At 42.5% G+C, this 21,843-nt stretch overlaps 1 protein-coding gene across 3 annotated transcripts in view; it reads right to left on the reverse strand.

The window, feature by feature from the left end:
• LOC135409557 (protein O-glucosyltransferase 3-like) overlaps positions 1 to 17,439 on the reverse strand; it is a 64,237-nt gene extending 46,798 nt beyond the window's left edge. For all 3 annotated transcript variants that reach the window (XM_064645248.1, XM_064645242.1, XM_064645241.1), the window contains exons 1-2: positions 17,177 to 17,439; positions 235 to 392 (exon numbers count right to left, since the gene is read on the reverse strand). In XM_064645248.1, coding sequence (XP_064501318.1) covers positions 235 to 392; positions 17,177 to 17,295 — 277 coding nt within the window. In that variant the 5' untranslated portion in view covers positions 17,296 to 17,439. The remainder of the gene's footprint in view (positions 1 to 234; positions 393 to 17,176) is intronic.
• Positions 17,440 to 21,843: the final 4,404 nt, after the last annotated feature.

Consider the following 21,843-nt stretch of genomic DNA (forward strand, 5'->3'; position numbering starts at 1 on the left):
GGCTGTATGGTATGGCATAACAGTATCAGGAATTTTCTGTTGTGACTCCCAGCTGTGATTTTAACAGAATCTGCTTAAAGAAACATAGCCATTTTGAAAATATATCTTTGGTAAAACTATGATATGAGAAGAAAGTCTGCAGTTTCAGAAACTCTATGACACTCTAAAATGCTGTAAGACATTGGTTAGGTGACTGTTATAATATATGTAAGGAAATGGAAAAATGCAACTCACTGGTATTTTTGCTCTTCTTTAGCTGATGCTCTAATGGTGGTTTTAACATTCTATTGACATCAGTGTAATTCTGAAATTTTTTTCTTTTTATTTCTTCAAACCATTCTCCAGTCACTCCTTGCAGCCCTTTTTCAGACTTCTTTCTCTTCAGAAGTTTGCTAGAAAGGGAAAGAAAATATTTTAAGCCATTTTAGATATTACAGGCACATCATTAAGAACTCTCCCTGGTGTTGATTTAAATATTTACAGTATATCTCTACACGTAATGACTTTTTAAAAGATACAGTTGGACATGATACGTTCACAGCAATCACATAAAATTTTTTAATGACAGGAAAATTCTCCAGCTTAACAAATGACACTATGCGACCAGGTTAAGTGGATGACTCATATGGTTGAATTATTCTCTGTCTTGAAGAAGTGTATTCCTTTTCCTTGCAAAAATAAGGTAATAATTCATAAGCACTCTAAAACTAATTGAAAGTAACATTAAGTTCAGACAATAATCGAATCAGAATAAATAACACCCTAACAAAGCAATTTTTGAAATATTTATTCACTCATTTAAGTAGAAGCAATAACAAGATTATTTTTATTTTCAAGAGGAAGATCACCAACGCCCTGACAGTGAGGTGTCCACTATACATTTTCTATGCAAAGGAGAATAATAAATTGTGAATTCAGCTAACAGATATTCATGCAACATGTTCAATGAGTTTATCACATTTTCCTCTTTCCTTGCTGCATAGGGATTCTGCCTGTGTTTAATATGTATGGAGTCAACTAATAATGAATACATGAATGTTCTGCCACACTAAGGTGAAGCCTCAGCACAAGCTACACACATGTGGTTGCAACTGAAGAAGTTATTTAGTAGTAAGTTCAGATTTTAGACCAAGAAGTCAGAAGAATTAATTGTTTAGCTGGACATAAAAGAACACGGTACAGTTGCAAAGGAGTGGGAATAGTGCAATGGGCATGCAAAGTTACTTGTTTTCAAATGACATTACACAAGTGCCTAAAGTACAGATGTAAATGCAGCAAATCCACACCCCAACTGATTCTGATGGCAACAAAACAAGACTTCGTGCACAGCCTGGAGATGTAATACCAACATTTGAGCAAGGCTTTCATGTAAATCTGCCACCTTAATCAGTGGTAAAACCCATACCTAGGAATACAGATGTTCTCAGAGAACATAAGTTATTTCTGTTATCGATAAAAACTCATCTGAGACAACACTGCCTCTCAAAATACACTTAAAATTAAATATCTAGTCTGGAAATGGATATATTTTGATCTGGAATTTATACAGAGTACATTGTCCATACTAGCACCTACTGTTCATCTGGTGGCATCTGATGAACAGGAAGGCTGGAGGGAGACATTTTTGGAAAATGAGTACTTCCTTTGAAGATTACACAGCCACATGCACAAGTACTAGCCATTTCACATAAACTTATTAGAAAGGCAAAAATGTTAATCATCACAGATATTACCACACCATGGGAGTGACTAAACACTGCATTCTGCAGCTTGGAACGCAGCCTGGCAGTGATGAGGAACAAGAGGGGATGAACAACGTGCTCTCAAGAGCCAACGCCATGACCTCACTCCTGTGGCCTTACCAGTAAGAAGCAGTAAAAGCACACAGAGCCAGGCATGAGGTACTCGGGGAGTGGCTGCAGCCACAGCGCCCGCCCAGTAAACAAGGCTACGGCAGTTCTGCGGAAGTCCCCAAAGCGGAGACCATCTGTTACAACGCATTCCCTCCGGAAGGAGACGCTGGGATCGCCGTTCCCAGTGGGAGTCGGCTGGGCGGGGCCCTGGCGCCACCCAGCGGCGGCATCCAGGATCACAGCTTGTCCCTGTCCGTGTCCCTGGGCAGCGCCGCGACCCCGCGCCCGCGGCCGGGAAGCGCGCAGGATGGATACATAACCGTCTGTTCGCTTCGCGTTTACGCATTCCAGAGACAAAGGAAAATACAAAACCCCCACACTTGCTCTAACGTCGACCATAGGAGGCATTGCATGAACATGCCTTGCACTGAAAAATGTACTGGAAGTCTTTTGCAAACACTGACTTTAATGTTTAAACACGGTAAAATCTTTACGAGTACATGCTTGGCATTATCTGCAGTCATTATCTGTGAATGTACTGCTTGTTCATATTTGTATTTATATTTATGCGCGCGCACAGGCCCACATATGGAACTCTATATACATAGTTATTTCAGCAACGAATAATATTAATATGATACACAATCTGTAATTGCAATATTGCATGACTATTAAGCACTTCTCCTTCGTGATGACTCCCCCACCAAACCACATCATTTCCCTATATACCTGCTCTGTCAAGTTTATGTGCCCCCTCATGATACTAATGAATGACAGTTGTGAGCCAGAAGGAAAGCCAGTCTCAAGAAACAATTACAGCAGGAGATGGTATCTGCAGTGAGTATTGCAGTGAACTTGCCTCTGAGGCAGTGCTGTTGTTACTCAGATTACCACTTATATATTGAGACACTGCTCTGTAGGAGTGTCAAAACACCTAGTGCCCTCTAAATCAAATGTACTAATCCTGCTTCCCTGTCTGCTCCATCCATCCTTCCTTCTTGTTTGTCTACAGCCATGTTTGGACACTTGAAGTCACTTCCTCTTGAGAGGAGACAACATCACTGTGATGGAAAAAGTACCTCTAAACTGTTGTGGGATTAAAGGCAAGTCCATTCCCAGGATAATTTACAGGAGACTGCTCCACAAACCAGAGCTGGCAGCAATCCTAAATGACCTCACAGGCTACACCTTGTTACCTTTTCCCATCTATTATCCTACAGAGCATCTAAACTAATGAATCACTCAGGAGCGATTTCTTTGCATTGGTTTTAAAAACATCGCTTCCTTATTGGTACAAGGATGTCCCAGTATTTCTTACGGACATCTCCAGGGAAAAGTTAACCTAAATGTTTCTATGTACTTTTATGTGGGTTATCATAAATATTGTCAATAGATGTGTAGCCTCCCCTGCCACTTCCTATTAGGATAATAAGGAGCTTTAATTGCTACTGTAAGAGGAAAGGTATTTTCTTTACCATCGTCATCCTGAATATAAAGCAGAAGACAGATGCGCAAGGTAGTAGAAACCGGGTTGCCAAATAGGACATCTGGGGACACCTCTGCTGTTTGCAGGGGACAGAGGACTCAATCCCACTTTTGCCAAAGCAGAAATTATGATTTCTATTGATTTCAGCAGAGCAGGATTTGGCCCTAAAGGACTCTTACCACACGTCTCACAAGAGAACAGATACACAGCATAAGGAATTGCACCAGGTGAAGGATAAGCAGGTGCAATTTGCTCATTGAATCAAAGCTCTCAGTGTCTGAGAAGACAAGGCTGAAAGGATTGCAGATAAAAACAGTGTTGAAAACATTAGATAAAAAATACAGCAGGGCAGATAACTTGCAAAAAGTTACCTAAACCAAGCTTTTCTCTTTGTTTATATGCCTTACTTTTTTAGCAAGGAATAGCTAGAGATGTTAAAAAATAGCGCCTGAAGAATCTGTTCTTTCCTAATTTTTTTACTTCAACTTATGCCCTTCCCACTGCTTTATACATTATGTCACACTGGTGAACTGTGCAACTCCACCACTTCTGTAACTAGTTATTTTTCTAGAAAACTCTGGGTGTTGTCACGGTCACAAGTAGCTCTAAAATGCAATGTAGGAATGTTTTTTACTTAGAGTTCCTTCTAATGTTATGAAAATAATTTAAAGACATACTTTCAAGTTGTCATATTTGGAAAAAAAGGGGAAAAGAAGTATTACTGGCAATGGCAAAGACTACCACAGCTGAAGTAATTTGAAAAAAATTATATCTGCCGTTTCCTAGAGACATATAATAGCAATAACAACAACATTCTGGTTACCAAGGTGCCAGAGGTAGGTGCAATCCTACCAGGAAGAAAAACAACAATACAGAGTAAACGTACTCTTTCTGAGCACCTCAGACACACAATAGGTCTGTTTTCTAAGGCAGTCTTTATTCTTAGTAGCTGGTATATTTTTACTCACATTAAAGCATCTTTTGTTTACTTTTCTTTCGTATTGCTGTCTGTTTGGCTAATGAACCAAGTCAGTCTCATATGTAAAACATTATGCACAAGTAGGTGAATCACAGAGGAAAAATTACTCCCATGTTTTGGTTGCACATACTACAAGGCAATGTAAAAAGACCTAACTGAAAATGCACTTATTTTTTTCCTTGATATTTCTAAAGTTAAGCATTTCTGCAGTAATTGTCTGAAAAATCAAGGTCTCCTCTATTTTGACGAACAAAATGTGTTGGAATAATGCTCCACTCTAACTTGCTAGGTTGTTGCCAATCAACCATTCCAATTTAATTTTTCCTTCCCCTGAAATACTAGTTTTTTAATCTAAGTCTTCATCCTTTTCATCCTTCTGTTGGTTTTGTTATTATGAATTCATTTTATAATGCCCATTAACCCACCAAGTTGCCTTCAGATGTATTTATCTGAGTAACTGAAGATGTGTGTGGGCAAAGAGGATGGGCCACAACAATGAAGAACAAAGAGTGTGTTGGTTCAGTTCTTGTTACTGACCCAAAGGCCAATTAATGTAATGGAAGGACTTTGACTATCCTGAGCAGGCATCAGGTCAGGGTGTGGGAGGGGGAGTCACCTACTGGTGATACCCCTGGATGGAAAGGGTAACTGGAAGCGGTAAGAAAGATTCACCTGAAGGACAGGGTAAACACTTCACAGCCCAGCACTGAACTGTATGGGATATGTTTTCAATCCCACTTTGATGGCTGCATTGAGTTGCCAGCTCACAATTATCCCAAAATATTTAGATTCTGGAAATGTGCAAAACCAAATGGAAGTCAGAAGAAAGTGAAAAGGGAATTAATCTTCTCTAGTTTTTCATCCCAGACTGTACATTTAATAGGCAGAAGAACTTAAAACACACATATACCACTTCTGCAGGATATCCTTTCAAGTAGCAAGTAGGGCTACATAAACATAGCTGTAAACAGTAAATGTAATTTTGTCCTCAGAACACTTTCCTGACAATAGATATTGGAATCATACATTAAGTCCTGCTGTGTCTGTCAGGGACACAGTCAGGGAATATATGAGTTAAAGGCAGAACATCTTTTCTGCCCTTTCTGAAGATCCACCTTATCTGCTCATGGGGAAAACCCTTCCATTTCCATCTCTCTTCTTTTTCATTAAAAGGTGTGAAAAAAATCACAAATCTGACATTATTACACCAGTTCTATTGAGCAAATTTATTCTTTTAAATTGGGCTATGAGATAGCCCAATATAGTGGCAATGTGTACATTGATTACACACAACTCACACAGACAAGCGAGACTATCAGCATACATGAAACATTCTCATCGGACTTCCACTGTGTGTTGAATACTTCTTCCTACTCTATAAGTCACAATGTCTTTTGTGTCTATAATTCTTTAACTTAAGCACTCTCTGCACAGTGGCCAAAAGGTACCTCTGTTTTTTTCCCCAAAGCATTAACTTCTCATATTAAACTATATGAAATAAATGTACTGCAGATGACTTACACTAGCTGCTGTTTTCCTTAATCAAGTCTAACACTCTTTTCCCCTTGAAGCTTTTCTCTGCTTCCCTGAGTAAGAGCACAGAATGACACTTTCCTTTGAAAAATAAAATTAGGAAATGTTGTAAGGTCAAAGACAAGGTTAATTCTCATGCTGACCATATAACTCCTCTCTGCTCTGGCAGCTCAGGAATCAGTAGTTCTCAGTTAAAGCCCTGAAATTAGAAGCTCATTGACTGTCTTCATAAAGTTAAGTTTTCAGAGCACAGAGCATTGAAAACAGATCACGGGAGCTGACGGGTGATTAATCACTCTTCTCAAGCTGTAACAATGCCTTAAATAACGTATTACTGTATTACAGTAATTAAATTACTGTATTACTATTTCTTTAGCAGCTACCCTGGGTTTTCAGTGAAAACATTGTTTCAGCCCTGCTGGAAAAAGTAGAAAAGATGCTAAGTACATATCCTTTAAAATGTGTACATACTTAGAATATGAAAGCTTTTAGTCCTTTGGGCAGCTGGTCAATGAAAGTGAATGAGGTGGAATACTCAGCATATTCTATGATTCCGTGAATACTGCCAGTAATGTCACAACTGTCGGGCAATCTTCCAGCTCAGCCATGACCCTGCCATTCCCTCTACAGTGTGTGCAAAACAGGGGAAAGCTCCACTCTGAGAATGTTTTACAGATGAGTTAAAATCTCTCTGTACAGGCTGCGAATGATAGAGAAAAAAAGGGTGTTACTTTATTACACTCTCAATACAAGTTGCCTACCAATGTTACAGAGCAATAACAAAACAAATCCATGATGCAATGGAAAGAAAGGCTACCTATCGTTTTAAAGTGTGTCATAAAGCTTCTGAATGGTAGTAATTAATATCTCTAATGAGATTACTTCATTAATAGGTGTTTCCATTACCATTAATACATGCTAATAGAGGCAATGGATATAATTCTCCATGTAAAGATTCTGATTTGTTTGCAGGGATAGATGTAGTCTCAATCCAAAACCGTTGAATGACAGGAATAAGTTTTCAGCTCCTGAATTCCTGTCCTGGAAATCTTACATGGAAATGCATATGTATATCATGCGTGCCACAAGATGGGTTGAATGGCTGAGGATCAGGTCTCTCAGTAAACCTGAAGCTAATGATTAACAGCAGACATATTTACTCTTCCAGGGCAGAGCTGCTAGTTGATTGTGAGACCTTTTATAAATATTGTTAGCATGCAAAGATACAGTCATCTATGCAAGTATTTACAGCTCAGCCATGCATTATAAATTTAACTGCCTTACAAAGACATACAATGCAGATGCTATTGCTCGTGTTGTTTTAAGACTTTCTTTATGCAAAACCTTTCCCAGGAAACAATATAAGAGGAAAAACAAGGAACAAGACACAGGCCAGGTGAGAACTCTGAATGAGGGGAATTTGTTTCAAATTAAGACCAAGGTCTCACCTCTACAAGCAGGTTTGTGTATGACAGCCCTTGGGTCTGGACAGAGCCCTAAAACTGAGAGGCTCCAAACAGGCTTAGACATTAGTTTGCACAGAGCTAAGCTTGAAGCGTAGGGCTTTCAAAATATACCTTTGCAATCTCAGGTTAAGTGTGTAGAGTCTCACAACGAGCTGAGTTTACAATTCTGGACAACAGAAGTAAGACAGGTCTGAGTGTACCTGCAGACAGTTTATGTGTTACTGTATCACTACAAAAGCCTCATTTACATTGCTTTAAACTAAGGAAAGAGGTCACAAGAATTAATGTAAGCTTTAAATGTTGACACAGTGGATGTTTTTCATCTGGAAATGTAATGCTTATATACACGTATATAATATATACTTGTGCAGATCCTCTGCTATAGTACCTTAGAATCTGACAACTCTTCCCCTGGAAATAGAAATATTATAGTATAATAATACTTTAAAATATAATATTTAGATGTATATAATTTTATATATACATATAAATATATATTTAACAACATACAAGCCTATAATGCAGGAAGAAACAGACTGCAGAGCACCCCAGTCACACCGCTGCAGCTTTCCCTGACTGCAGCTTTCTGCACTCAGATCCCTACATCTAAAAATCCAAAGATACAGCAAGTAGAAGTACTGTGGTTCCTTGATTATACCAACCACAAAGTAAACTGTTTGTAATTTATATGCAATAAAGTGTAAAAAGACTGCACTTTTCATCAATTACTCTTAGGTTTTGTTTTGTGGTTTTGATGTGTTTGGTCACAGTTAACATGGTACTAGCGCATTGACCTATTTATTTCGGAGGTAAGACTGAGGAAAAGAATATAGTTTCTGGTAGGAGTTTAAAACGCAGGTGTTTAAATAGTTTATTACATTGAACAGCATTAATACAATAATTTAGCTGCAAAGAAGGATTAGAAGTACATTTCATTCGAACATTTAGATGCACAAATCCTCACGAAAAAGTTCCACTTTCCCCTACCTGCTTTATTGAATTTCTTGCATGAAATACATAAGTAGTGAAATTCTTCAGACTGTAAGCTCTGAGGAATTAAGTAATTTTTCATTATAAAACAAGTACAGAAAAAAACAAAACAAGGTCAGTCCATAGTTTATATAGTCCTGTGTTAAATTTGTGCAACAGAGAAGAAAAGGTCCTCTGTGCCCAAAGTTCAAAACTCCATTGGGCCAAACTCGACTTGAAAACTGGATTCAGAGAGCAGAAAGATTTTAAAGGATGATTAAAGTCAGTATACATAAACCACTGACAAAACCTAAATTTTAAAGAAGAAATGGAGGCAGACACATGCAACATTTTTCAAATGCCATCAAAAGAGTATCCAATAGAAACCAATGAACATCAGCTGAAGTCTTGACATACAGCCCAACTAGCTTTGCTCTCAGCCATTAGCCAGGCATCGCCAACAGCCACAACTACAAGAGGTGCAAGTGCTGCATGACAGATGGATATGAGAGTTGGATGTACCTCGGGGACCAAATTCAACAAAACTCCAGCACCTTGGGCTTCACCACAGAAAGCATGTGCTGTAGTCTTTGACAGGACTACATGACACATATAACCTGAGCACAGCACTGGAGCACAGATGTGCCAGTACAGGTGGGAAGATATCCAGCCACTTTGAACACAAATCAGACATGTTTCTGTGTCACACTTTTTTGACTTACTGGCATAACCAATTTATTATTTCTGAAATATGTGCAAGGACTTGAAGGTCTTGGGACACAGACAGCGAGTAGAAGCTGCCAGCATGAGAAACTGATATTCATTTCTTTCCTTACAGCAGTGACAAGCAGTGGATATTACACTTCAGTGGCATTACCTTCCAGAGGCCCAGTGACCCAACACACATGCCACTGGCATTACAAACAACTTTTAATAGACATATATAAGAAAGCTGAGCTAAAGTGAGAGTTTCATCAACTTTGTTGATGTTTTCAGCATTTCAGACAGTTCTCCAGGCACTTCCATGACTCTGCTTGCTTCTTCTTCCACCTAATGGCTATTTCCAATATCCACTAATGTCAATTATTAATTTAACTTCTGCACTTGAATTGTGGAGGAGACAGATGGTGTTGAGAATGTAGAGGCATTACTACTGAAAAGATGAAACATGGGAAATGTATTGATTTCCTACAAGGTGTACAATTTCTTAATTGGGTCACATCTCCATGGAAAACCTAACAAAATTGAACTATTCTGCATTAGTTATTCCAGAATAACTCTCCATATTGACTGTCTACTCAGTAGTTAATGCTTGCTTGTACTGCTGTGTCTGACCTATTTTTGAAGCCTGGTCAATTTATCCATATAGACAAAGTTTATTTAATTCTACTTTTACCATTAAGCTTGAACTTAGAAAATGTTTACTGATGGGCTTAACAGTAAGCATTGGCTTAAATCTCATCAATTTCAACAGTGTCTTATTTTTATGAGCCTAGTGAAATCAGAATTGAGCTAGATAACAATAACAATAATAATTTTTGTGATTTTCATTTTTACATTATCTTGTCACTTGAAAATGCAAACATTAGCCTCAATAGCCTGAAAACCCTGGCACAAGGCCTCTGTCTGAATGAGCATGGGTCAAAGTGTCCTATGTTCTTCTTGCTTTTGTGGGTTTGGCCACTAGGGCCCTGGACCAGCTTGGGAGGAGCAGAGCTGGTGGCCTTGGAGAACAGTGCCGTGGAGACAGCCACAGGTCTCAGCAATGGCAAGCCCTCCTTTCCCTGGGAGCTGCTTTTAAAGGGAGGCTGTCCCACTGGGTCTTGCCCCAGTTACAGCCCCAGACGCATCCCCAGCTCTGTCTGTGCACAGCCACTGCCTTGACTCCCAAGCTGACATCCCAATCTGGCTTCATCCTGGCCATCCCACCCGTGGCCTGCCCAGCCATCATGGGACCATGGCTGACCCTGGTCACTGTCACTAGACCTGACCCTGACTTGACTACATGACTTGACCTTGTCCCTGTATCATCACCATGGCCCTGCCCCATTACCACTGGGCTGTGGTGGACCTGTGTGCCCTCATCAGGCCTGACCCCAACCCTGGTTCTGACTCAGTCCCCTAGCCTGGCCATGCCACCACAGTGACCAGCTGGGGCTGCCTGTCTGCCTTGCTGGGGTAGTGGGAGGGTGGGACAGACCTTGGGGGCAAGTCCCTGCCCTGCCAGCCCTGTGGGGAGCCACCATGGGGAACCATCATGGCCCCAGTAATCTGAAGAAAGAAGAAATACATTCAGTGCACTACAGACAAGCTCTTTGAAATGTAACACAACTCAAAAGGTGATTCTGGGTCTCCGTCTGCCATCACACACACTATAGGAAGTCCCTTGCTCTCAAACACAAAGCTTTGGAGGAAAGGATTGACACTGGAATTAGTTCACTATGAAAGCACAAGACCAATGAGCTGGCAGCAATGCTGGTCCAGACCCTGCTCTGTAGATGTAAAGCTGGAATCACACCACAGACTTTGGTCTGGTTAGCCCAGATGGACAGGGCTAAAAACTGACAGAGAAGAAGGCACATGCTGTGCCCACCTACCCCTGGCCATTTCTACCTGCTCTTCCTCATCCCATGTGAAGTCCCAGTTCCTCCAGGACTCACAAGATAGGACTATTGAAAAACCACAATGAGGAAAAAACTCAATATGCAACTTAACTAATTGCATTTGGTTACAGTACCTCCACTCAAACAAGGCAAGTCCCAAAATGGGATCATTTATGACAGTAATTGTCTACCAAAGTGTGTAAAGCTTTTTAGATCAGTCTTCCCTGCCATTTTTGCTTCTATTTGCACTTCTTTAGCATATTAGTGCTTCAAGGCTGCAAGGACCTATTTTCCTAAGTGTTGACAAACCACTAAACATGCAGGTGGCACAGTAACAGTGGAAAGTAATAATAGTATCTCCTCCACAAACAAGACACAATAGAACACTTGCTCCCTGAGACATTCCCGGGTGGAGTATCTCTTATGAAAGAATTTCTTTATTAATGCTTTGTTCAGGGAGGAAGCTCCACTGAAACAACAATATTACCAAGTAGTGCTCTCCTGGTATCCAGCCTGCTCTCCTCATGTATTTTGGAGTTCATTCTAAAAATTCTTCGTAATTTTGAGGAGTTGGGCCCCAAATCTAGACCTCTAACACCCAATAAATTACTCTTAGTCTCCAAGAGGGTAAAGAGGACTACTTCTGTGAATATGACAAAACAAAGGCTGCAATGGCATACCCCTCAAATTGTAAGCAAGACAATATAATTGAAGCACCTAGTATGAGTATGCTCAAATACCTACAAAGCTGAGTATGTCTGCACTTCTGCAACAAATGCCTTCCCAAGGTTATGAGAATGGAAAAAGATGAAAAGATACATTTCCCATGCAGAGTTTTATTCCCACCTTCTATTGGCAGACCCATGAGAGCAAATGTTGAGCAAGAAAATACAGTAAGGAATTACATGCAACAAATGAACTCAGTAGATGATCTGCGGTGAGGCAGTAAGAACAGTTGTGTTCCTGTAACAAATAAGTACATCCAAATGATTTATTGCAAAGATTGTTTAGAACAGTCTAAGGAGAGGATTCATCTTTCCCACAAGAATCATATGTTGTTAATGGGTCAGCAAGAGTGAAGGACTGAGTGGTGCTGACTGTACCTCCCAATTAATTTCATATGCTTTTCAACTTTTAATTTGAGGATAAATTAAAACAAACTTCTGCTTGGCTGCCACCTACTCTCGTTGTAATCTGTAAAATAAATCTACTAAATAAATTAAAAAAAAAGGCAAAAAACAACTGGAAAAGAGCAAAACAAATTAATGCAAATGGAATAAGTGCTCTTCTCTTCCAAAAGTTCCATTCCCCTTTCTTCTTTTTTTCAGTTCCTATTCATAGACAGTGGCTGGTGCCCAAAATATGCTCTAGAGCGGGTAATTAATTTTTTGCCATTCTTCCTATTGAAAAAGAGAAAGAAATCCTTACACAATACAGGCATAGTTAGTTTTTGAAACATGATCTAGAAGATACAACTGCTATTCAGGGAGGTAGGTTCATTTCCCCATTCAGTGGCTCAGTCCCTCAGTTATTTTCAATGTCCTGTTTGAAAGTGAAGATAAGAGTACTTCCCTTTTTCTCAAGGATTAATAAACAAAACCAGCACAAGGCTATTGTATGTGGTCATAATAGGAACATTATATGAAACAGACAAATCTCCTAAATAAAAGTTATTAAAGAATAGAGAGCTCTTGTGCGCTTTTAAATATATTTTCTATTTATCCTTAGCTCTTCTGCTATATCTCCCAACCATCCATTTCTTGGACAACCTGCATCTGTACCAGCTGTTCCCACTGTTCCAATGCCACATCCCCCTACCTGCAGCCTCTTTTAAGTAGCTGGCTTCATGTTTCCTGGCTCCTCTCAGCTGCTTTCTGTGGGCCCTGGTGCTGCTCCAGCAGTGAGGTGCATCTCAGCACCCAGTACTCAGACACTATGAGGCATCAGAGCCCCAAAGCTGCCGGGGAAGGTACCTGCTGGGGCACTGCCCGCCTCTCCACACTGCAGAGGGAGGAGCTTCCTTGGAGATGAAAGGCAGTAGCTCCACCTCTGTATCCCATAGCTTCATGCCCTACTGCTGCTAAGCCTTCCTACAGGGATTGTCAGTTCCTCCGCTACCTGCCAGGCTCTGAAGTGCTGTCCTGAAGAGATGGGAAGCAGCCAGCCTCCCTTCACCCTACCCATTAGCTTCTTGGATAAAGGACAGAAAAGAGAAGCACCTACAGGTTTGTTAAGCCTTTGGGACCTGGGGCTCTCCATGCAAATATTAGCTGTCAATTCTTTTTTTATTTCTGTCTCCAGCAGCTGCAGAACAACACTGAGGAGGATGAACTGGGTAGTCTTGAAACCATAAGTCAAATAACATCTGGAGTGTTTTTATGTCGTGATTTTCAGGGCTATTTCATTACATATGGAAAGCTGACCTGTGGTGTTAGTAACTGTGCCTACAGCAGGCATTCGTGTTCTTACGGAAATTGAATTGCTAAGGAGCCATCTGAACATGCAGTCATACTGCACTTTGATCATGCTATATTCCTCCATATCTTCTCCTGGGCATCTAACTGATTGAAATATTTGTCAGAAGGAATCTCCTTCCACAAGCATCTGCAAAATCACCAGTTTCATTAACCAGGCTTAATGAACTAGCATTTCATAACTTGAGTTGGACTTCTGCCTTGACAGCGCAATTACTATTATGGAACAATGCATGTATATTGATATACAGACCCTAAACTCCATCTCTCTCCCACGCTAACACTTATGATAAATGAGGTTTTATCTGAATTGGTATTATGAATGAGATGGACTGGATGAACAAAGAATACTGAAGCCAAGTGTTACCCAAGTCCAAAACTAACATTTTCTTTTAAATTAAATACGTGATTAATAAGTTTCTGAATTATTTTCAGTGCATATAGCAGTGAACAGCCATGTGAGGTATACCAAAGCTGACTGTTGCTGCTTCTCTGTTTCGAGGAAGAAGGTGTCAGATATGGCTGATTTGCTGGGGCTGTTCAAAGGTACTGCTTAGAGGAGCCACGAGAGGGCACTGGAAAGAAAACAAGACAAAAAATGTCCTGTCAGTCCTGGGAACCTGCAGCCCAGGGCACATCAGGAGCTGGGCTCCCTGCCAGTGGCAAGAACAAATAAAGGTCCAACAGGACACACAGTTCATTTCTGCATAAAAGTGAAAGCAATACTGAGAGGTCTTCCAGGCTAGGCTTAGAGGTCTGAAGCCTGTCAAGGGAGCCAAGAAAAGGCCGACAGTACCCAGAGAATGTGCTGGGGCATCAGGAGGAACAGGGAGGGACAACACTAAGTGGGGCTGAGAATTACACAAAGGCACATAATTGACCACCTAACTCACACGTTCCCACTCCACACAAAGGCTACAGAGAGAAAGGGAGATGACAGGGGTTGTATAAAGCAACTAGTCTTATCCCAGAAAATATCCCCAATATGCATCTGATTTCACAAAGGTGTGGGCTGTCTGGGTGAAGAGAGAAACAATGGTTCTACCCAGTACACAGTTTCCAGTGTACGTAAGCAATAAGAAAAGAAAAACTATATATATTTATCTGGAAACAATTACAAGCTCAATACATTTGAGGAGAAATTTGAGGAGGTCAGTATTTCATGTTGCACTGCAACATTTGTGTTTATCTGAAAATCAACTCCCCTGAACTATAGTTGTCATGTGTTGAACACAATAAACCACACAGAATGCCAGGATTCATCCTCTGATCTTATTTCATATTTTGAAATTACCTAGTGTTAACATTTTTCTATATAACAAATGCAACTTGTAAAAAGAGAAAAGTTTGTTCCTGCTTTTTTGATTCCAGAGTTTTATCTGGGAATGGATTTCAATTTTTCATTGATCTTTTAAGAGACTGGCAGACAGCTATGTGCTTGCTCGTATGACATCAAACAGCATGGACAAGATCAGCGCAGTCATTAGAACCTGACTTGTGATCTGCCAGCAAATGCTTCATTCCCTCTGTCAATCCCATCTAGATCATTCTATACAGGGACCTATACTGTAAATACAGATGGTCACTGAACAAACTTGACCAGTGAGCCTGATGTTTGTTATTGACTTGCTCTCTGGCTCTGCCCAGCTCCAACTAGCTCTTTACAAAACCATGCTCGAGAGCAGTTCAAAGGACAACTCACTTCAGTAACTGTGCAAACAAAAGCAGTATTGATGGCACTGCTCCTTCCATTCCACAGCCCTTCCTACATGCCTGATTTGACTGATGGCATAAATCAAATAGCTTCAAAATCACACTTTTAAAATATCCCAGGAGTGGGCTGCCACAGTGCTCAGGCATTATTTTAAAACTTTTAAACTGAAAAAAGTCTACAAAGTTAATTATCAAAATAATAGTAATAAGAATGACATGGAGGAAGGCATATGGGACAAAGAGGAACAAATGCAATTTTGTTTAGAGCCTCTGAAGCTCACTGTGGTCATATAGGAACTGCAGGATTTGGCCCTCCAGGGTGATCACTGTTATTACTTTGATTATAGTAGCACAGGGCAACACCACACAGACTGGAACCGGTCTGCTCTTGATGGGAGTCCCCTGGCCTGAAGAGCTTACAGTCTAAATAAGACCAGGTAGACAAGTGGAGTGAGAAAGAAAGTACTTTTATTAGGCCCAAGAGAGATTAAGAAACTAGCCCAAGGACACATACAAAGCCTTTGAGAGATCCAGAGTTTAACCTAGATTTTCAGTATGGCGCCTTGGTCATAAACACTTCGCCTACCTTCTGCTCAAGCTGTGAATGCCTCTTCAGCTGAGGTTTAAACAGACTACATCTCAGTAAAGCATCACCAGAAACATCCTGTTATACCATGTTTATTTTGACAGTTTTTGCATAGAGAACACTTTCTATTGACAAAGTCCTAAGCACACAGATGGAGAAACAGGTGAAACAGATGGGGGCAGGTGAAAGCCTTGAGTTCAAGCACAGGCTATTGCTTCACAAGACTCTGTACATCATTGAAAGCCTCAATGCGTTTACTCCAGCTTCAGTCTCACCTAGGGTTTTAAACTATCCAGCTATGTAATTCCCCCTATCCAGCAAAATATTCCTCCTTCTTTGGGGGGTCATAATGGGACACATGGAACAGAAATTAATCAAAGAAAGAAAAGTAATACCAAATTATGGAAGAAAGAAATCACCAGACTTAACTCAGTCCGGGTTCATGTGCCGCAGAAAACTAAGATAAGTTTAAGATGTAAGTCAGTGTTGACATATAATGTTTAAACATGCCCATCATAAAATGCACTTAACTGAAATAAAAAATACACAGTACAAAAATCCACTTGAAGGAAGTGTTACTCATTAACATTCCTTCTGCATCTTACACGAAAGAATTACTTGTGAAAAGTGCCCACTTGCGAATCTGAGAGGATACTGCCTTTCACTTCACAAGGTACCAAGTCTCACCTGGAGGAAGAAATTATAACCTTTAATGATAAACGGCTCATTTTTCCAGCATAATTTCTATTAATTCCTCGACGTTTGCTCTCACTATCCACACAAATAGCTTGGATGATTGCATACGGGAGATATAGGCTAGAAGCAAGGTCGAGGTTGCCCCATATCTTCATACGGCACAGGACATTCAATTAAGTCACTTTCATGAGTCTTGTGAACAGCCTTTCAGTCAGGTGAGTGCCTGGCTTGGTTTCCAAAAGCTGCCCCGATCGGCTCCGGGATCTGCTCGAGAGCTGCAGAGCCGCCGCGTTTCCCTGCAAGGTCCGGTACAACTTCCCCGTCGCCGTGGTCTCCCGGGTACCGGTGTTTAGCCCACACCCCCAGCCAGCAGCACGGCGGAGAACAGAAGCGGCCTCCTCCTCCTCCTCGGGGAATGAGAGGTGCCAAGGGAAGCCGCAGCCGTGACTCAGAGCCGTCTCTGTCACAACACGCGTTTCCCAAACGCTTCAGAAGCCCGACTTCCAGATGTTTCAGAAGCCCGGCTCGGGCGGCCCCGCAGCCGCCGGCGCTGGCAAGAAGCACTGGCGCTCCCCGGTGTCCCGGCAGGATCGCCGCTTCCCACTGGGAGCACAGCCCTCCCTGCCGCGCAGCACCGCTGCCCCCGCAGCGCCCTAACCGGCCCAGCCCCTTCGCGGCGGGGCTCCCTCCCTCCCGCTGCCCCTTTTCCCGCTCTTCCCGTCGGGGCTGGGGCCGCGCGCCCCGCAGACCCCGCTCTGCGCCTCCAGCTCCGCGCGGGCGCGTCGGGCACGGATGGGGCGGGAGCGGAACCCGGTTACCTGACTCTGTCCTTCTCTGCCCGCCGGAGCTCCGCGTCCCTCTGCAGCACCCGGAAAATCGCCCTGGCTTCCTCCTCGTTCAGAAAACTGAGATCTGGCCCCTGGGGCGCTGCGGTCATGGCTTTGCTTATCGGCGGGCGGGCGGGCGGAGGCGAGCGGGCAGCGGTGACCCCCGCGGAGCGCGGGGCCGCACCAGCATGGCCGGACCCCGGCAGGACCGCGCACGACGGCACCCGCGGGACGCGTTTCCCCCTGGACGGCGGGAGCTGCGGGCGCTCGGTACCGCCCCGCACCGCCCCGGCGCGGATGGGCAACACCCTCCGGAGCCACCGCAGCGCAGCCCGGTGGGGCGGGGCGGGGAGGGGCAGGGCAGGGCAGGTGGGGGAGATGGTAGCGCTGTCGGGGCCGGAGCTGGACGTCGAAGGGGAGTTGGAGTCGCTGGTCGCCCCGTGTCTGTGTCGTACAGCGGGCGGCCCGCGTTGAGTCGGGTGTAGCTCTGTGCGGTCGGCGCGGTGTTTGACTTGCCGCTGCCAGGGGAGCTCACGCCCGCCCGGCGTGCCCGCTGCAGCCCGGTGCGGTTCCCCCCGTGGCGATCGCGGCGCGGTTCCCGCCAGGCAGCCCCGCCACGCCTATTCCCTGCTCCTCGGGCACCGGAGCGCGGCCCCCCGGCCGCCCCTCCGCTCGTCGCGTCCCGCCGCTCCAGAAGGACGTCTCCGTAGTCTTGCGGAGTGGATACAAAGAGGCAGCTTTTCCCACGAGGGAAGAACGGGGCAGTGTTTCCGATTTACTCTCCTTTAAGGTTTTCCCGAAGGAATAGCAGAGAACATAAGTTCTTGACCTGGGCGTTATGGTCACATCTGGGAAGTAATTTCATTCTGATTCCATTCTAAGGGCTCTAACGCAACTCAGCTTTGTGCTGGTGGGAGCACCACGCACTGCAGTGTCTCCCCAAAGTATGTGTCTATCTAGTACGCTGCACTAGTTGATAGTTTGTAAAATGTCCTTTGAAACTTTTCCATTGAAGAAGGGCTTTATTCGGGACTGAACTGCAACAGAGAAAGAAAATTGTGGTGAAAGAAAACACAGGTTTTGTTATGGCAAAGCAAGTCAGTGCAAACCAGCAGGGCAGTGTGCAGTGAGAGTGGGGCTGAGGTGCATGCAGCCACCTTCCCACCCTGCAGCAGGCTGATGTGAGGCTTTGGGAGAATGTTTCCCCACTAGGAAGTTGAGTGGTGCAAGTGGAAATAAGGACCTTAGAGCACAGTGGGAATAACAGGTTGCAGGAACATCCTTGTTTTGGTGTAGCTTCTGGCATCACTAGTCTGGTCCAAAGAGGAATTTATGTGATTCCTGGTGACCAAACAACGAAAACAAGGCTATGAGACAATTGATGCAAACATAATGAAAACTATGAAGAATTATGATGTGGAGAGGAGGTGTCTCCCACAGAAAAAAGACAGTGAATTTTTAATAGTGTATAGGAGATGCTTCTGGGCAAAGCCCAAGCATGTTGTTTCTAAAGGTGCAAGAGCCATAGCTGTCCCAGGACCACTAAGAGAACTTCTCTCTAAGGGTAAACGTCCTGTCCTCCCCATTCTGTTGTGGTGAGCATAACAGAGTGACTGTTTTACCAGCAGAAGCTGAGTGTATGTAGTTCTTCTGGGGACTCTCCCGGGCAGTTATTTAGACATCACTCTCCTGACCGCCACATGCAGGATATGGGAAGCAGTTGCATCATGCTGGATCTGCTCCCAGAGCTGAGGGGCAATGTGATAACATTTTTTCTGTACAGCACTTGCAGTAAACCTCATCAGTGCCCACACTTTCCTTAAAAACATTTCATCTTATTGATGAAGTTGTGGGGTTTTTTAATTTCTTGTGCAAACATCTAAGATATCCCTGCTTGATGCAGTGGACTGGACTAGATGACCTTTAAAAGTCCCTTCCAAACCAAAAAAATTCTATGATTCTATGATAAAAATATATACATACAGACAGAATATATAGGAAGGATGTGCATTTTCTTACAAGTTTGCAAAGGAAGTTATTTATTACAGTTCTTAAAAGTAAAGGGTGTCATTCACCCATAAGTTCGGTGAGTGTCTGTAATTGTATTTATCCTGCATGTAGGTCAAGAATGGAATTGTATTTCTAAGTTTCTGTCATCCTTTTCCTTAATTTCTAGCAATCTGATAATTGGAACTTTTTTCACCACCATCAAAATGTCTGTTATTTTTAGTGCAGAGAAAACCAGGGACAAGGTGTTAATTTCATGTATAATCAATGTACAGTCTTTCAGGTATTAAGAAAAATCAGTTTTTCATTCTGTACAAAGCAACAGAATTGTATAGAAGAGTGACAAGTACGTACACTAGTGGCTTTAGAGAGATGCTGCAAGACATCATGGCAGTTATTATTTCAATGACTTTTATCCAGAATATTTAGGGATTTGGGCACAGCCATCTTGTATGGTAAGAAGACCTTTGTTTTACACAGCATCTTTGGTATGCCATATCAGCATTAAAAAATGTGTGTTGGACCATGACTAGAAAGAGCTGCTATCTGTGGAGTCTTCTACCAGAAATTTATTTTGTGAAAAATAACTGCTTTTCCAAATGTCCCTTCATTACTCCATCTCACTTTAAAGTTTATGCTATATATATGGATCATGATGGCAAGAAAACACTACCTGTATTCCAGTACTGAGTCTCTAGTGCCTTATGTGCTTTAACTTCTCTTGCATAAACCTTAGATAAGATACATGCTCAAAATTTTTTTCCATGTTTTTTAGCTAACAGCTGTTCCAGGAAGATACAGAAGTGTTTTCTTGTAAATAAGTAGCATTTCGTGTGTTTAGGAACCTGAAACAGAGGACCAAAATAGCATAGGAGAGGCTGCAGACATGAGATGTCATTAGTAATGTTAATTGCCAATGCCACTAAAGAGGATGCTGACACACATACCTTAATTATAGGGCAAATTCTTAAAAAATTGCATTTTACAAATACTGCTGTACTAAAGGGTGGTGTTAATTCCACTTACTCTCAGTGGAGGAATTCAAACTATAGGGCTCCAGAAAGCCAGAGGGACTGTAACTAAAAGTTGATCTGTAACTAGTGAATTGAGGGGAATGCGCAGGAGGGTTGCTTAAATCTTGTAGCAATTGGCCTTGAGGCTCATATCAGCCTTGAGGCTTGGAAGAACTGTAAGGTCTTGTCTGTTCCTGTTCAAGTAATTACTGTGTAAATTGTCACACAGATTAGTGAAGGCTAGTTTAATTAACTCCCTGCGTTAACTAAGAATGGCTTCATGACAAGGCAAAGAATATATATGAAGCGTCTTTCATTTAAAATGTATTAAATCTGCTTATTGTGTTTGAAATAAATATTTCTAACACTATACTAGGTCGAAATAGTTGTATCACATTACTTGTAAAGACAAAAGCAGTGTCTCTTCTCTGTTTAACAGGCTCATTGTTTATATCTCAGTTTATCCTAATAGTCATGATTTATTTATGTGTATTAAGTTAACACCTGGAGATCCATCTGAGTTTCAGGGGATGTGGAGGCTTGCAGTGTATGGTTCCCACTGCCATAGGTCAACATTTCCACTGAGCCGTGAGTATCCTTCAGGATCTGTCACTGGGCCCTCAACCCCCACTTCAAAAGGACTTTGCTGCTTGTGTTTTTATAGCTGTTTGTGTGCTATGCAGCCTCTTAGGAGGCAAGGACGGAGCCAGGACCAGGCTGAGCATGTTGTGGAGCGTAGGCCATTGCTGTCCACCCTGTAAATGCCACAGGCAGCAGATCTGCTCCCACAGGGGCAGCCAGTCTTCAAGGTACACTGCGTCCACAAGTCACATCTTGCAGCCTGCATGGCTGCAGATTGCTCCTTTTCACGATTTCCTCAAACACTTCCTCTTGCTGAGTCTCTCATTCACCACCTCCTCTTTTCCTCCCCATCCCTTGAGCTGCTTGGGCTGTTTCCTTCCCCCACTTTTAGACTGTCCTACTGACATGGCACATTTCCTCACCTTATGAGTACTGCTTGCTGCTGCTGCCTCTCAGCCTAGTGCCCTCCTACCCCATACATTGTCAATATGACTCCTTAATTTTTTCCTGTACAGGGTTGTTTTTATTGAAATAGACTTGCTGATCCCTTAGGATGGCAAAAGGGCATCATAGCAAAATACAACCTGGTTTTTGTCTACCAGAAGAAAGGTAAGAACGATATCCCAGAAACATATTAGCATTGCATAGCAGCAAGGAAAAGTGGTCATGAGAGAAATCTCTTGAAATGGTGGCTGCAGTCTGACCATCACACTTCGTGACACTCCTGTCTGTGTATTTGATGCTGCTTTGAACAATGAATCCATGATACTGCTTTGTTTTGTTTTTCCTTATGACTGGCTGTCTGTCCTTCTTACTCTCTTAGTTTTAGGATTCGGTTAATCACTAATTTCATTTTTATACTCACTGGGACCATGCTTTCTCTGGACTGGAGAGAAGAGTGTTGTGAGTAGGATCCCTCCCAGGGCAAGACAGGTTGGGATTTTAGGGTGTTGCTGCAGGTGGCTGCGGCCTGAAGAGGCATATGAAAAAGATAGTCACCTGTACATCTCTGGAGTACAAGAGCACTGCTTGGAATGGAAGGGGGAATGTGCTTGG

The sequence above is a fragment of the Pseudopipra pipra genome, chromosome 2 (genome assembly GCF_036250125.1).
Source record: "Pseudopipra pipra isolate bDixPip1 chromosome 2, bDixPip1.hap1, whole genome shotgun sequence".
NCBI classification, from domain to species: Eukaryota; Metazoa; Chordata; class Aves; order Passeriformes; family Pipridae; genus Pseudopipra; species Pseudopipra pipra.